The sequence below is a fragment of the Neofelis nebulosa genome, chromosome 3 (genome assembly GCF_028018385.1).
Source record: "Neofelis nebulosa isolate mNeoNeb1 chromosome 3, mNeoNeb1.pri, whole genome shotgun sequence".
Lineage (NCBI taxonomy): Eukaryota > Metazoa > Chordata > Mammalia > Carnivora > Felidae > Neofelis > Neofelis nebulosa.
The window spans coordinates 8021808-8039166 of record NC_080784.1 but is presented as its reverse complement, the minus strand read 5'-3'; the positions used below and the strand labels follow the sequence as shown (position 1 = coordinate 8039166).

General features: G+C 39.0%; 1 protein-coding gene across 4 annotated transcripts in view; it reads left to right on the top strand.

Moving 5' to 3' along the window:
• The window catches only part of GPM6A (glycoprotein M6A), a 358838-nt gene that overhangs the window by 317005 nt on the left and 24474 nt on the right, over positions 1-17359 (top strand). For all 4 annotated transcript variants that reach the window (XM_058719904.1, XM_058719902.1, XM_058719903.1 and 1 more), the window contains one exon: positions 16484-16640. In XM_058719904.1, coding sequence (XP_058575887.1) covers positions 16484-16640 — 157 coding nt within the window. The remainder of the gene's footprint in view (positions 1-16483; positions 16641-17359) is intronic.

The following is a 17359-nucleotide window of genomic DNA, read 5'->3' as shown; positions in this document are numbered from 1 at the left end:
GGAAGGCGATTGACATGCGGCTCCTCAATCCTCAGCTGATGTCACCCATCAAATCATTTTGTCCTACTCCATTTGGAAGGGGAGACCCCCAGAGAGAGAGAGAGGAGAGGGAATTGCTCAAAGATTTGGTGACCTGTTGATCTGTTTTTAAGTATCGCGCTGTCCCACCTCCTCAACTTGGTTTCTGAGGAACTTTTCATCCTTACTAAGTCCATGGTTATTTGTTGGCTCCAAAGTGTTGTGACGATGAGTGTGTGGCCTAGCCCACTGCTTCCCTTAGGGGATAGATAGTCTTATCCTCTGACTATAACTTTTTTTTGGTTTGGCATAGCCATTTAAGGCCCCTCAACATGGGGAACTGGTCCACCACTCCACCACTTTCTGCTGTATGGCCAAGAGATCATTTTCTGATCCGTGATTCAGACTTCCTCACCTGAGAGCCACTTGGTAAGGTGTTCTGTGTTCCATCAGTTTCATTTGGTGAGTGAGCAAGAAAGTGGGGTAAGCATTTCACTTCTGCAGGACAGATTCATAGAGGACAGTGCAACGTGGAAACTGATTAGAAAATTAGATCTCAAATATCCAAACCACTAATTCTGCTAAGTGATTTGGCTTTTTCAGTAACTCTCTGGAGGACTGAGCTAGAGACAGTCTTATTCACAAATACACCCTCTTGTAACTTATTAAATGACAGGGATTATATTTGGGTTTTGATAAATTATGGAGAGGGTCTAGGATCTGGTACCATTGATTTCCAAAGTGAATGTGTTTTGTGTTCGAAGTTTTATTATTGTGACTTGAAGCTAAGGTGTCAAAAACTGAGGTTACTAGATAATGAATTCTTTGATTTTAATGCACACATAAAAATTAATCTTGGGGCACCTCGGTGGCTCAGTTGGTTAAGCATCCAACTTTTAAAAATTTTTTTTTCAATGTTTTTTATTTATTTTTGGGACAGAGAGAGACAGAGCATGAACGGGGGAGGGGCAGAGAGAGGGAGACACAGAATCGGAAACAGGCTCCGGGCTCCGAGCCATCAGCCCAGAGCCTGACGCGGGGCTCGAACTCACGGACCGCGAGATCGTGACCTGGCTGAAGTCGGACGCTTAACCGACTGCGCCACCCAGGCGCCCCAAGTATCCAACTTTTGATTTCAGCTCAGGTCATGATCCCAGGGCTGTGGGATTGAGCCCCGTGTGTCAAGCTCTGGGCCGAGTGTGGAGCCTGCTTAAGATATTCATTCTCTCTCTCTCTCTCTCTCTCTCTCTCTCTCTCTCTCTCTCTGTCTCTTCCCCCCCCCCCCCGCCCCGCCAAGCCTCCACTTTTTCTCCCTGCCTCTCTCCTTCTGCCTCTGTCCTCCACTCGTGCACTCTCTCTCTCTCTCTCTCAAAAAAAAAAAAAAAAAAAAAGAATATTTGTTTGCCTAAAACAAAAGCAGACAGTAAGCTCAGATAAAATAGATATATTGGATTTGCTCTCAACTTCCTATGTATGTAAATCTTTAAGTCTGCTTATAGTTCACATGTTTCTATCTTGGAACTAAATGATGTAGAAAACAGTTTTCAGTCACTTAATGGATGGGAATGAGAAGGGAAAAGAAAGTAGGAACTCATGGCAAGACAAAACCAGGTTTCTTAGGCTGACAGAAATCACAGCAGTGTACCCGTCTGACCTGGGGGATTGACAGTCAAACCAAATTGCTGGAGTCTTCTTCTTACAAGCGTTTTGAAGACCAGACAAATTAGTACTGATAGGAGATTGTTGAGTTGGAGATATTGATTATTGAATTGGAGATTCAAAAATAATTTCAGTCTCATCTAGAACTTATGTTAGAAAAACCATACTGAATTCCTTACTTCTGGTACAGTGACCAGAGAGGATCTCCTTAGGCAGTATTTCAGCCAGACTAGTAGTCCTCAAATAAGTGTCAGAAAAAGAAAAAGAAAAAACCCACTTCATTAATATAAAACATCAACGATGAAACCCAGTATACAAACCATGAAGATGTTAGATGGAGAGACAACAGAGTGTGGTGGATATAAGAGCCCGGGTTCTGGGGTCAAACTCACTGGGTTAGTTTCATGTGGTATCTGCCCCTTTATATCGTTGGGGTTTTTTTTTTTTTTTTTCAGTTTATTTATTTGGAGAGACGGAGAGAGAGAGAGAACAGGAGCAGGGAAGGGGCATAGAGAGAGGGTAAGAGAGAGACAGAGACAGAGAGAGAGAGACACCCAAATAGGCACCATACCATCAGTGAGGAGACGTATGTGGGGCTCAATCCCATGAACTGTGAGATCACGATCTGAACCAAAACCAGGAGTTAGTTCCAAGAGTCAGATGCTTAACCAGCTGAGCCATCCAGGCGCCCCTGCCCCTTTCTAGTTCTCTTACCTTGGACAAGTTTAACCTGTCTGCCTCAGTCCCTCATCAGTGAAAGGAACTTAACTAACGCTGCCAACTTCCTAAGGTTGGTATGTGGATAAAATGAGTTGATATTTAAAGCAATTCTAACAGGACTAGCACCTATTAAGGCTACACACCTGTTTATGAACATACTGCTGACACTGCTGCTGTTACGATCATGATGATGGCCACTGTCACACTTCCTAAAGTCTGTCCCTTCACGCAATACCCCCTAGTGGTGGACTATTTGACTAGAGTAGATATTCCAACCAAGGTAAGCACCAGAGTAGGCTTCAGACTCGATTAGAATTCAAAGATCTAATTTCTGTTCTCTCTCTCTCTTTTTTTTTTTAATTTTTTAAATGTTTATTTATGTTTGAGAGACAGAGACAGACAGAGTGTGAGCGGGTGAGGGGCAGAGAGAGAGACACAGAATCCGAAGCAGGCTCCAGGCTCTGAGCTGTCAGCACAGAGCCTGACGCAGGGCTCAAACCCATGTACTGCAAGATCATGACCTGAGTGAAGTTGGACGCCCAGCCAACTGAGCCACCCAGGCGCCCCTGTTCTCTTTTTTAACATCCAGGGAAACAGCAACTTTAGAAAAAAATATTTACAGATAAGAATATGATTATTTCGGGGCGCCTGGGTGGCGCAGTCGGTTAAGCGTCCGACTTCAGCCAGGTCACGATCTCGCGGTCCGTGAGTTCGAGCCCCGCGTCAGGCTCTGGGCTGATGGCTCGGAACCCGGAGCCTGTTTCCGATTCTGTGTCTCCCTCTCTCTCTGCCCCTCCCCCGTTCATGCTCTGTCTCTCTCTGTCCCAAAAATAAATTAAAAAATGTTGAAAAAAAAAATTAAAAAAAAAAAAAAAAAAGAATATGATTATTTCATTCAAATACAAATTGAATAGTAATCTGGTAGAGGAAAACTTGCTTTGTGGTTCAGAGAGAGATTTAGGTCAATGAATTTCAATTTATAAGGAAATAGTTTTTTGACTCAGTATAAAGAACTTTTCAAAAGTCAAGAGTTTTCTAAAGAGTACTTGGTCTGCCTTGGAATGCACTGATTTGCCTGTCAATGAAGTATTCAGACAAAGCTGGTAATGAACTTCCAGTTCTGACATGCTTACAACCTGTAACTCACTTGCTAAACCTTAGTCTTTTATTCCAGAACAGCTGAGTGTTTCTGCCTGTTTTGCAAATTGGGTTATATAGCAAGTATGGAAATATATTTACATATATTTAAATATGTACATATATTTAAAACTTATTGCATTTATTTTATTTCTATGCTTTTGTTTTCAAATATGCAAATATCATTTTTCAAGCTAATCTTTTGTCTGATTGGTTTTAAAATGAATTCACTCATTCAGCCAAAAATAGTGGGTCATACTATTTGCTAATCGCTGTGCTAATCCTTAGGGATCCAGTGTAGAACAAGATAAATTTATTTTCCCCGGACACTGACATGGGAAAGGTATGTGAGCAAAGTGCCTTCCGTATCAGACTGCACAGATAGGAATCCAAGAATGGATAGTTAGTACTTGAATTGATTTCAGGTTAAGAAACAGAGGGAATGGAGGAGCTACAATAATTAATACTATAAGAGTATTGGCAGGCATAAAAAATATATCAAATGGGCCAGAAAAGAGAGGGGGGAAAAAAAGAATTAAGTGTATGTAAGTAGTTATATGTATATATAAAATTATGTCCCTAGTCACATTTTTACCAAAAAACTTCCAGATGAACTGAAAGTTAAAATTTAAAAATAAACTATTTTGTAACAGTCAGAAGAAAAATAGATTAAGATTTCATCTATTATGGGGCAAAAAGTATCTAAGAAATAGAAAAGTATCTAAGAAATAGAAGAGATCACAAAAGAAAATATATATGGATTTTATATCATATATATTAAATTCTACTCATTGAAGTACTTTAAAAAAGTAAAAGATACACAAAACTGAGAAAAATTTTTACCACTTACATGAGGAGAGGTCCTAATTTTAATAAAGGCAGAATTAATTCAACAACAAAAGGATACATATTCTAGCAAAATATGAAAACGTATTTCATCGAAGAATACAAATGGTTAATAGCGTGTAAATATATGTTCATCCACACTACTGAACTAAGAAAATTAATTTAAATGATACCATTGTTTTTACTGTCAAATTATCAGAAAAATTAAATAATAATACCTGGTATTGGGAAACAGAATAAGTCGTTTTACTTGTTACCAATGCATTTTTAGTTTGCTTCAGACCTTCTGGATACCATGTTGACAATACATCCTTTACAAAGATTTATCTAAAATGATCGTTATTATCATGCTATTTGTAATAGTGATGCCTTAGCTTCCTATTGCTGCTCTAACAAATTACAGCAAACTTAGTGAATTAAAAAAGCACATATTTATTGTTTTGAGGTTATTTTTTGTTTCTTCCCAGTTCTGGGAAGTCGGAATTGGTCTTACTGGGTTTATTGAAATGGGCTGAAATCAAGGTATTGGCAGGATTGTGCTCCATCTGGAGGCTCTAGGGGAGAATCTGTATTTTTACTTCTTCCAGCTTCCAGAGGCCACCTGCATTCCTTGGCTCCTGACCCCCTTCCCTCTTCGAAGCCAGCACTATCGCATTCTCAGATCTCTCTCTGAATCTGACTCTGACTGTTCTGCATCATCCTTTCACTTATTGGTACCCCTGCGATTATATTGGGCCCAGCCACCTAACGCAGGATCACTTCCAAATCTCAAATCATTAATTTAACCGCATTTGCCGAGTCTCATTGACCAAGGTAACCTATTTGCAGGTTCTGGAGATTAGGTACAAACATCTTTGGGGGGCTGTTATTCTTCCTGCCATTCACCAAAAGTAGAGCATTGGTAAAATATATCATGATACCTTCAAATGATAGAATGGGCCATAATCTTTAAAAAATATTAGATAAATCAGATAATATTTTCAGAGTATATTGACCAAAAATGAAGCTTGTAAGGGAGTATATAATCATCATAACTTTTGGAATTAATTGTAGTTCCTATGGGGAAAAAACTTGGGACAATAAGAAGTGAATAATCTGATTTTCTGGTTTTAATTTTATTCTTCTCTACAAAGAACATATGTTGCTTTTAAATCCATAGGACAGTTGTTTCTAGAAACATTATCAAATTTTGAAGTTTGCATTTAGAAAGGAGGTTAAGTACTTTCAGGAATTCTTTAAGAAGTAGGATAATATAGATTTTGCTTTGGAAAGCGAGAGTAGTGAAATAGAGTTTTCTTATAGTCTCTGTCATTTCATCCTACTGTGGACACAATCAGTGACTTCATGATTAGAGGGGTAATTAACGCATTTTGTTGACATATCATTGACAGAAAACTCATTTAATTTTTCTAATATCATATTTCAAGTTCTTTGTTAAGTTCATACACTGCAAGTACTTTTGAGGGAAAGAGGGATTCAGACCAGTCAGATGATGTCAGGTATATCAAAATTTAAATGTTTGGATAATTTAACATTTTGAAATGAATGTCCTTCTAGCAAATGTCCTTCTTCAGATTGTTTGAAGAAAACTTCATGTAAGAATATTTGAGTGTCTAGAAATGTCGATCAGGTACATAGCTTGCGGCAGGCTACATAAAGGCCCCCAAAGATATCCAGAATCTCATCCCTGGAACCTGAGACTATCATTTTATGTGCAAAACAGACTTGAAATTGTGGGTGAGTTAAGGGTCTGGAGGTGGGAGGCTCTCTCACCTCGCAGAGTGGAGTGATATATTCGAATTACTGAAAGAAGGAAACTGCCAGCCAAGAATACTGTGTCTGCCAAAATTATCCTTCAAAAAGGAAGGAGAAATTTCAAAATTTCCCAGATAAACAAAAGCTGAGAGTGTTCTCACCCTTGGCCTTACCTTACAAGAAATGCTAAAGGGAGCCCTCCAAATTGAAATAATTTGGTTAAAAGGCAACCAAAAAAACCTACAAAAGTATAAAGGTCACTTGGTAAAGGTAAATGTATAGACAAATACAGAATACTGGAATACCGTAATGCTGGCATGTAAATCACTTTAAAAATTTTTTTTGTTACTTATTTTTGAGAGAGAGAGAGAGAGTGAGTGCAAGCCAGGGAGGGGCAGAGAGAGAGAAAGAGGGAGACACAGAATCCAAAGCAGGCTCCAGGCTCAGAGCTGTCAACACAGAGCCTGACTCGGGCTCAAACTCATGAACCGCTAGATCATGACCTGAGCCAAAGTTGGATGCTTAATGGACTGAGCTACCTAGGTGCCCAATGTAAATCACTTTTAATTCTGGCATAGAAGTTAAAAGACAAAGGTATAAAAAAAACTGTAAACTATAAAAGTGTGTTAATGGATACATAATATTAAAAGGTTTCACTCATGACGTCAATAAACATAAAGTATGGAGGGAAGAAAAGTAAATTTAGGTTATTTATTTGTGATAGAAGTTATGTTGTTATTAGCTTAAAATAGATTGTTAACTATAAAATATTTTATGTAAGAAACATGGTAACCTCAAAGAAAATATCCATAAAAAGTATACAAAAGAAATGAAGAAAGGAATCACAACATGTCACTACAAAAAATCAATGAAATAGAAAAGAGGAAAAGAAAGACAAAAAGTTACACAACAGATAGAAAACAATTTAAAATGGCAATAGTAAGTCATTCACTGTCAATAATAGCTTTAAAGATAAATAGATTAAATTCCTTGGTCCAAAGACATCAAGTGACTAAATGGATAATAAGCAAGATCCAAATATATGTGATCTGAAAGAGAATTGCTCTAGATTTACAGACACAGGCTAAACGTAAAGCATGAAAAAAGATATTCCATGTAAGTGATAACGAAAATAAAGGAGGAATGGCCATTCTTACATCAATCAAAATAAACTTCAAAACCTATCAAAATTTTGAGACAAGAAAGGCGCACCTGGTTGGCTCAGTCAGTTAAGCATCCGACTTTTGATTTCAGCTCAGGTCATGATCTCACCGTCATGGGATCTGAGCATAGATTCTGTCTCTGTCTCCATCTGCCCCTCCCTGCTCTCTTGCTCCCTCTCTCTAAGAAGGAAGGAAGGAAGGAAGGAAGGAAGGAAGGAAGGAAGGAAGGAAGGAAGGAAGGAAGGAAAGAAAGAAGGAAGGGAGGAAGGGAGGGAGGGAGGAGAGGGAGGCAGGGAGGGAGGGAGGAAGGAAGGAAAGAAGGAAGAAGAAAAGAAAGAGAAAGAAAGAGAGAAAGAAAGAAAGAAAGAAAGAAAGAAAGAAAGAAAGAAAGAAAGAAAGAAAGGAAAAAGACAAATAAGGACATTTTATAATGATTACTATGTCAGTTCACCAGGAATATATATGTACACAACATCCAAGCACCCAAATATATAAGGCAAATATTGACAGTTGTGAAGAGGAACTAGATAGCATCACAATCATGGTAGGAGAATTCAGTATTCTACTTTCTATACTGGATAGAACAACCAGACAGAAGGTTAGTAACAAATAGAGGACTTGAACAACACTATAGAACAAATGGGCCTAACAGACTTATCTAGAACATTCCACCCAACAGCAGAATACACATTCTTCTTGAGTGCTCATCAAACATCATCCAGGATCGGTCCCATGTTAGGTCACACAACAAGTTTTAGGAAATTGAAGAGGCCTTGAATTCATATTGCTACCTTCTCATTTACGATAGAATCAAGAAGAATAAAATACTTAGTGATAAACCTAAGCAAGGAGGTGAAACATTTATATGCTGAAAACTATAAAACATTGGTGAAATAATTTAAGTCAAACTCACAGGAGCAGAAAGTAGCATGGTGTTGGCCAAGGGCCAGGGAGAACGAGAACGAGTTCACTGGGGTTTAGACTTTCGGTTACGCAGAATGAGCGAGTTCTAGACACCGTGCTTATAGTTAATTCTGTGTTACACACTTCATTGGTCAATGGGGTAGAGCTCATGTTATGTGTTTTTTGCCTCAATAAAAACTAATAAAATATGAATATTCTCCACAACTGTGAAGGTTCCAAAGCAGCTTCAAGTAGTCTCTAAAATTGCTGATGTATTTTTTTTTCTTACTGAAGTTGAATAGGATGTATATATAACTGAGCTGGAAAAGCCACTCACCTCCTACTCAGTAATTCACTGGTTTTAGGTGCTTAGGAGGAAGCAGCCATTTTTCTACTTTTTTAAAAACAACCATTTTCAAACTTCAAAAAAGAGCTGCTATTTATGCACCAGCAACTTGTCTGCATGACCGTCAAACTACTCTATTCTGTAGTCTGTAACATACAAGTGCATTAGACAGTGTCCAAATTAGTTTAAAACCATCCTTAGAGTGAGAGAAATACTGAAGAAATGAAGAAATAAAGTAACTGCCTGAGTGTCTTGGGTCCGCCATAACAAACTCGGTGGCTTAAAACCACCAGCCTTATTTTCTCACGGCTGGGGAGACCAGAGGTCTGAAGCCAAGGTGTCAGCAGAAGTGCACTCTGTCCCTAGGGGCGGGGTTCTGTTCCCTGCCTCTTCCGGGTCCTGGTGCAGGCGCTCCTTGATCTGAGGCCCAGTCTCTGCCTCCATCTGAATAGTATCTCCTCTTGCAAATGTCTCTCTCAAAACTCCCCGTGCCCCATCTCTCATAAAGATACCTGTGATTGGGGCGCCTGGGAGGCTCAGTTGGTTAAGCGTCCGACTTCGGCTCAGGGCACGATCTCACGGTTGGTGCGTTCAAGCCCCGTGTTGGGCTGTATGCTGACAGCTCAGAGCCTGGAGCCTGCTTCAGATTCTGTGTCTCACTCGCTCTCTGCCCCTCCCCACTCATGCTCTGTTTCTGTCTCAAAAATAAATAAACATTAAAAAAAAATGTTTTTAATTCAAGAAATAAATAAATAAAAGATACCTGTGATTGCCTTGAGGGGCCACCTGCATATTCCAGGATAAGCTTCTCTCAAGATCTTTAACTTATCACCATGTGCACCACAGAAGGTAAAATTTACTCTTTGCCATATAAGGTAATATTCAGATGTTTCAGGGGTTAGGAAGTGAATATATTTGGAGGGAAGCATTTTTTTTTTTTAACCTACCACAGTCACCAACACTGTTTTATGCTCTTGAAATAGTTGCTACCTGTAAAAGCTTTTTCTAAGTATGAATATATTAGAAATGTCTGGCAATACGTGAGCACAGTAAATATGACTGTATAGTTCTTTCTCGAGACACTTGTGATCACCTCCTTTTTGCTGTGAGAGGAACACAGGCGAGCATAAGCAGCAACTTGGGACATTAGAATATATAAGAGCCAGGGGCGCCCGGGTGGCTAAGTTGGTTGGGTGTCCGACTTCGGCTCAGCTCATGATCTCATGGGTTGTGAGTTCGAGCCCTGCGTCGGGCTCTGTGCTGACAGCTCAGAGCCCAGAGTCTGCTTTGGATTCTGTGTCTCCATCTCTGCCCCTCCCTCCCCTCCCCACCATGCTCTCGCGCGCTCTCTCTCTCTCTCTCTCTCTGTCAATAATAAATTTAAAAGAAATTTTTTTTAATTTTTTAAAAATTTTAAAAAGACTATATAGAAGCCAAAAAGAAAAGCATCATTCTAGGTTAAGATAGGGACTAGATCCCATTTCCATAAGACCTAAAATAAACACACACACACACACACACACACACACACACACACACACAAAATCTGTTGCTGACTGTTTTTATTCCAATCTGTAAGTTTTCTGAATTGCTACATTTCCTAATAAACTCAAGACATAAGTATAGATGGATATTTTCATATATATATTATATATATTGATATATATATATATCTATATATATATCACATATATATATATCGATATATATGCCATAACTCTAAACCCCAAATATTACTCCTTCCTACTAAAGTCAGGAACAAAGAAAGCAAGGATGAACTCTCTCTATTTAACATGTTCTGGATGTATTTGTCAACTCAGATTAGGAAAAATAATCAGGAAGGTAAGAATTGGAAAACAAGAAAACTACCTCTGTTTCATGCCATTTGCTGATGACATGATGGTGTATGTGGAAAATTTGAGAGAATCAGTGATAAAACGAATTCAGATAATAGGAGAATTTAGCAGTGAAGCAGGATATGAAATTTACATGTGAAAATTAATAGCATTTGTAGAGACAGATAATAACCTATTAGATGTACTGGTAGAGGAAAATTTGCTTTACAGTGACCACCAAAAATTAAATAATAAATGTAATAGGAAAGGCTCAAAACGTACAGGAATCGAACTATAAAACATTCCTGAAAGATGGAAAAGTAGACTTTAACAAATGAAAAGGTACCCCATGTTCTTGGGTAGGATCACGAACATGTTAGTGCTCTCAAAATTAGTGTATAGATTCAATGCACCATAATAAAATTCCAGTGAGTTTTTTTTTCTTTGTGGAGCTAGACAAGTCAACCCTAAAATTCATGTGGAAGAAAAACACAAGATCAGCTAGGAAATCACTGAAGAAGATCCATGAGGGGATCTAACCCTACCAGATATTAAAACATAATCAAAGCCCCTAAATGGAATGGAAAGGAAAGCAGAGAAATAGAAACATTTAGATCCAGAAGACAAGTGCATGATGGAGAGAGTCCTCAAATCAGTAGAGCAAAGGTGGTCTCTTTTTTTAATTCCAGTATTATTAAGCTATACAGTGTTATATTCATTTCAGGTGTGCAACATAGTGATTCAACAATTCTGTATTCTGTACTCAGTATGCATCACGATAAGTGTACTCTTAATCCCTTTCAATGGTGTTCTTAATGATGTTGGGACAACCAGACAGCCTTTTCTCTCTCTCTCTCTCTCTCTCTTTTTTTTTTTTACTTTTGATTCCTTGTGCTCTTGACTTTCTTAACTTCGTAAGGGATACGTAAATATCTGGAGTTTTATCAGGCGAATCCCTGATGTCATATCATGTCACCCCCAAATCCTCCAGTATGTGTCTCAGGAAGACGACTTGTTATAATAATGCCATTATATAATATTGGATACAATTAACAATACTGCTGCCCTCTCTGATATTGAAACTAACATAAACCTATAAAATACGGGTGCTGCTAGCCTCCCCACCCCCCAGAGAAGCATCCACGTCTGAGAATTTCCAAGGTGTTATAGACAACCGTTTTGAAAAAGATAAAATTGGGTCCAATTCTTGCACTTCCCAAAATATAAACACCAAATTGATCGGAAGTCTAAATGTACTAAAACAGAATGATACACACACTAGAAAAAAACATGGGTGAATTCCTCGATAGCTTGGGTGTTATGACAAAAATCCCAGTGTAATGAAAAAGAAGACAGATAACTTTGACAACATCAAAGTTTTTTTAAGTTTTATGGCAAAATGCCATAAGCAGTGTCAAAAGACAGATGGCAAAGTAGGAGAAAATTTAGCAATTTAGTATTATAGGTAAAAGTCAAATAGCTCTACTAAGCAAATGTATTTAAAAAATTGAGGTGAATATAGGACGTGGGCAAAACACATAACGGTTCATAAAAAGATAAATATTGCCCATGGTCATATAAAAAGGTGACCAATTTCACTCTTACTAAGATAAATAAAGGAAGACTACAATACCAGTTATCACCCATCAGCTTAGCAAAAGTTCAGAAGCTTGACGATACACTCTTTGGCTGAGGTTGTGCAGAAACAGATTCTCATACATTGCTGGTTGGGATACAGAAATGGCACAGCCCTTACAGGGAGGAATCTGGCAGTTTCTAACCAAGCTACACACCTTCCCTTTTCAACTGATCGATCCTTCTACCCTAAGGATATACTATCAACTATTTTAATACATTTCTACAAGATTGTTCGTTGCGGTATTGTTTGTGATTGCAAAATATTGGTAACTATCTAAACGTGCAAGCATAGAATACTGGTGAATAAATAATATATGTATATATATTATACTAGGAGTACCTGCAACTGTCAAAAATAATGAGGAATATTGCTGTGAACTGAAATGGAGTAATTTTAGAGGATATTATTGATTGGTCAAAGCTAAGTGCAAAAGAGCCTATGTATACGCTCCCTCCCATGTAAAAAAGAAGGGAAAACAGGAATATGTACACACACATGCATACATTCACACTTGCCTTTACATTAAAAAAAAACAGAAGGATTACAAGTAAACAATGAACAAGGAACAGGTTGGAAGGGATAGGGAAGGTCATGACACTTCTCTGGGTGTATGTTTTTATACAGATTTGACTCTTAGAAGCATGATGGTATTTTACATGTTCAAAAATGAAATTAAGTCAATATGGATGGAAGGGGGACCTAAAACGGAAACAAACTAAAACAAATAGACCCCCACTGCATTTCAAATGAATACCATAACCACAAAGAAGGGAAGAAAAAAGAATTCACTTATCTAAGTAATTTAGAAACACAGTATTTGTATACTCTCAGTGTTAGGCGGAGGGCAAGGGGAATTGCAAACATCCTAAATTCTTCATTCTAAAATTTTTTATTGTTTATTTATTTTTGAGAGAGACAGAGCATGAGCAGGGGAGGGGCAGAGAGAGGGAGACACAGAATCCGAAGTAGGTTCCAGGCTCTGAGCTGTCAGCACAGAGCCCAATGCAGGGCTCGAACCCATGAACCGCAAGATCCTGACCTGGGCCAAAGTTGGTGCTTAACTGACTGAGCCACCCAGGTGCCCCCTGACTTCTTTTTAAGTAGGTTTTATTTTTATAATACTTTGGATGAAATAATGTTGAAATAACTTTAGGCTTATTACAAATTGAACAAAAGAATACATGTGTATTCTTGGGAATCAGGATTCTCATTAAGGAAGGAGGACATACAACATAGACTGGAGGAAGGCAACCAAGAACCCTGTGGAAATCGATTGGATTTGGAAATATCACTCTGAATTTGAGATTTCTAAAATATGTGTGTGTGATATGCAGACATGTGCACATGTACATATATGTGCATAGGGATGTAACATGTTTATGGACATGCATATATGAATGTCTAGGTGTATAAATAACCACAGACACCACAGCAGCAGTGAGAACACATACTACCCACATCTTGATCTCCAATACTACTAATTAAAAGAACCAGGGCCTGGGGCATCTGGGCGGCTCAGTTGGTTAAGAGACCAACTCTTGGTTTTGGCTCAGCTCATGATCCCACAGTTCATGAGATTGAGCCCCACGTCGGGCTCTGCACTGACAACACTGAACCTGCTTGGGATTCTCTCTTCCCGTCTCTCTGCCTCTCTTTCTATCTCAATAAAATAAAATAAACATTAAAATAAAGAACCAGGGCTTGGCAAAGGGATTCCTAATTGGGGCTTGAGGAAGATATAAACCAAATGAGCTGGGTCCTCTCGCTGTGTGAGAAGGTAGGGAATGCTTTACAAAAAGTGATGGCCAAATGTCACACAGATATAGGAGCCAGCTTTGGGGGCACCCATTGGCCAAGTCTAGAACAGTTTGAGCACCAAAATTAAGTATAGTAGTGCCTTATAAACTTCAGGAGAAAGAAGCAGACATCATTAGTCCATATCATTAATAGACAAATAGACAAAAACAAATAAGTAAAAAGGGGAGACGGGAGGGCTCTTGCTTACACTGGAATATCCAGTGCCAACTGGTAAATGTGAATGAGGGCTACCGGTAGAAAATGAGCGTTTTGTTAACACAGTGGGAAGATGGGATTAGTCAAGATCCATCCATTGGTGGCTGCTAACACTGGCAGGAAGTTTTGATGAGGAGCAGGGTGTTTGCATGGTCCTCCAGTGGCTGTTTACAGATCACTTATTAGTTACAAGGGAAGCAGTAGTAATTACACAGCACAGAAATCAGACGTCACCTTGACTAGATGATGCAAATTAGTATCACTGCGGAGGGGCAGAGGCACAGAGTATCACCTTTATCATATTCTAGCCGAGAATGAGTAATGTGAATCTAGTCATAAGGAAACATCATCAAATTCAAAATGAAGAACATTCTATCTAATGAGGAGGGAGTGGGATTGTACTCCTCACCTGCGCCAATGTCATAAAGACAAAGAATCTGTGGGAGTGTTCCCGGTTCAAAGAGAGTAAAGAGACGTGGCAAATAAATGCAGTACGTATCCCTAGACTGGGTCGCATATTGGGGGAGAAGATGCCATAAAGTTCATCCGTGGGTCTGTCCAGTTGGTAAAACTGGAATACAATAATAGATTTGACACAAGTATTGTATCAGTGTTAGACTTCCTGAAGTCAGTAACAATATGGTGGAGAATTTCTCTATGTGCAAGTGTAATTATCCAGAGAGAAACACAAGAAAACAATAAATGAGGTAAAGTATTATCAAATAGATAAAGGATGTCTTTCTTCGTATTATTCGTGTTCCTCCACTTTTGTAAATTTGAAATCCTTTCTAAACAAAAACTTAAATCTATTTTAAAGTATGTCATTTTAACATGCAAATTTTATGGAGAAGCCCACGAAACCAAACTCTTCAAAGTCTGAGCTATCAGTCGAAATCCTCAGATTCTTTCACACGCCTGGTGAGCTCACAAGTTCACATTGTCTGCTGCGTTGCCCCTAATAAGTAAAATTGTGCAGTGTTTAGATTTTCAGACAGGGGAAGATCAGTCATTAAGCAATTGCCCTGGTACAGTGAATGCTATTACATGCATTCAACTAAAAATAATATTGTCATAGCATCAGGAGTTCCTAAATCTCCATCAGCATGGTCAAGCCTTCTGATCCCTCATTTGTCCTCTTGTAAACAGTCCTCATCATTTGTCTCCACCCTGTCTACTCCATTCATACTCCAATAATAAGAGAAAAGAGAAAAAACAAACGACGATGTGAAAGAAAGAGCAATTTTCGTACAAAAGGATATCAAGACTACAAAACACAGAATGTTAGCTAACACGTATACCTCTCCACATACCATGACTACACAAGTAGTTTTGTTTCTAGAAGCAGCAAAATAGATAAGTTATGGTTTTTCTTTCCAAAGGGCTTTGGGGTTCCCATACAATATCTAGAATAACAGAAACATCCATTTACAATTTATAGACAATACATGTGTCTCCCCACCTTTATTTTTTTTTCAACGTTTTTTATTTATTTTTGGGACAGAGAGAGACAGAGCATGAACGGGGGAGGGGCAGAGAGAGAGGGAGACACAGAATCGGAAACAGGCTCCAGGCTCCGAGCCATCAGCCCAGAGCCCGACGCGGGGCTCGAACTCACGGACCGCGAGATCGTGACCTGGCTGAAGTCGGACGCTTAACCGACTGCGCCACCCAGGCGCCCCATCTCCCCACCTTTAAATACATGGGCACTGACCTGTGAGAAAGGAAAGACTACCTGCCCATTCTCTGTGGTATTTATGCCATAACTGAGCTCAGGCTCAGTTCTGTGTCTGAATTCTAAATCCATTAGTGATTCTGCCTAAAAAAGGCTTGATTTTTCAAAATTATAACGTTTCTTTAAAAACATAATTTTTTCATTATTGACATTATTATCAGCAGAAAATACTCGTCATTGTTTACAGTAAGCATGAAATAAAGCACAGTGACCATTGACTATCATAAAAAATTACGAGGTGGTCATGTTATCAAAACTGGATTCGTCATTAACCATGAAGCTTTCTTTCTCTTTTGATATGTTTTCAGAACTCAGTAGTATATACGTAAATCTTTATATCTGACATTTTGTCGTAATTGGAGAAATCATACGATGAAAATCCTACTTGTCAAATGAATTTCAGCAAATCCCTCTAGCAGCGTGACTCACTGCTTTTCCAAGACTACCTCGGTATGACCCAGGGAAGGGGAGGCAGGAAGGAAAGAGGGGTAAACAAAGACGAAGAACCCTATCGACAGATACTGGAAGGGGCAGAACAAAACGTATATACAGATATTAGGCATATAAAGCAAAAATGTGTTTAAATCCAGCCTCCATCATGGGCATAAATACGCTATCACTGTCATTCCAAGGGAGCCATGAGCATAGGAGAATCAATTGCCACCAATCAGGCATGAAGAGTTGCTGAAATAAACGCCTTTGTCTCTTCTCCCCCAGGATTGACATCTTCAAGTACGTGATCTATGGCATTGCAGCTGCGTTCTTTGTGTACGGCATCCTGCTCATGGTGGAAGGCTTCTTCACCACCGGCGCCATCAAAGACCTCTATGGGGATTTCAAAATCACCACTTGCGGCAGATGTGTGAGCGCCTGGGTACGTTGTGTGTCTGTGTTCACGTGGGTTTCTTTCAATAGCACACAGGTGTTTGTATTCATGTGCCGAGAATTAAAGTATTTTTTTTAACACAGCCACGTTCCCCCCCCTGCGATGGCGATCTACGATTTTAAAAATATTATTTTCTCAGTTAAGATTATTCCGTGTGAAAATTCAGCTGCAAATTCTCAAATCATAGGCAACACAACTAGTTTTTGTTTTAGAGGCAGCAAAATGGTAGGTTGATTTATGATTTTTTTTTCCAAAGGGCTTTGGGATTCCCATACGATATTTAGAAGAGCAGAAAAAAATCCATCTGCATTTATGGACAGTATGTGTGTCTTTCCTCCTTAAATATATGGCTCTGTGTTTTACTGTAAATTTGGGGGAACTGTATTATGTAATTTCTGTTTGAAATGACATAAGGTAAATATCATACTATTACTGGGGCACCTGGGTGGCTCAGTTGGTCAAGCGTCCAACTTTGGCTCAGGTCACATCTCATGGTTTGTGAGTTCGAGCCCCACGTTGGGCTCTGTGCTGACAGCTCAGAGCCTGGAGCCTGCTTTGGATTCTGTCTCCCTCTCTCTCTGCCCCTCCCCTGCTCATGCTCTGTGTCTCTGTCTCTCAAAAGTAAATAAACATTAAAAAAAAAACTTTTTTAAATTGTGCTATTACTATTGTACTATTTTTAATCCTTACTGATAATGATATTTACT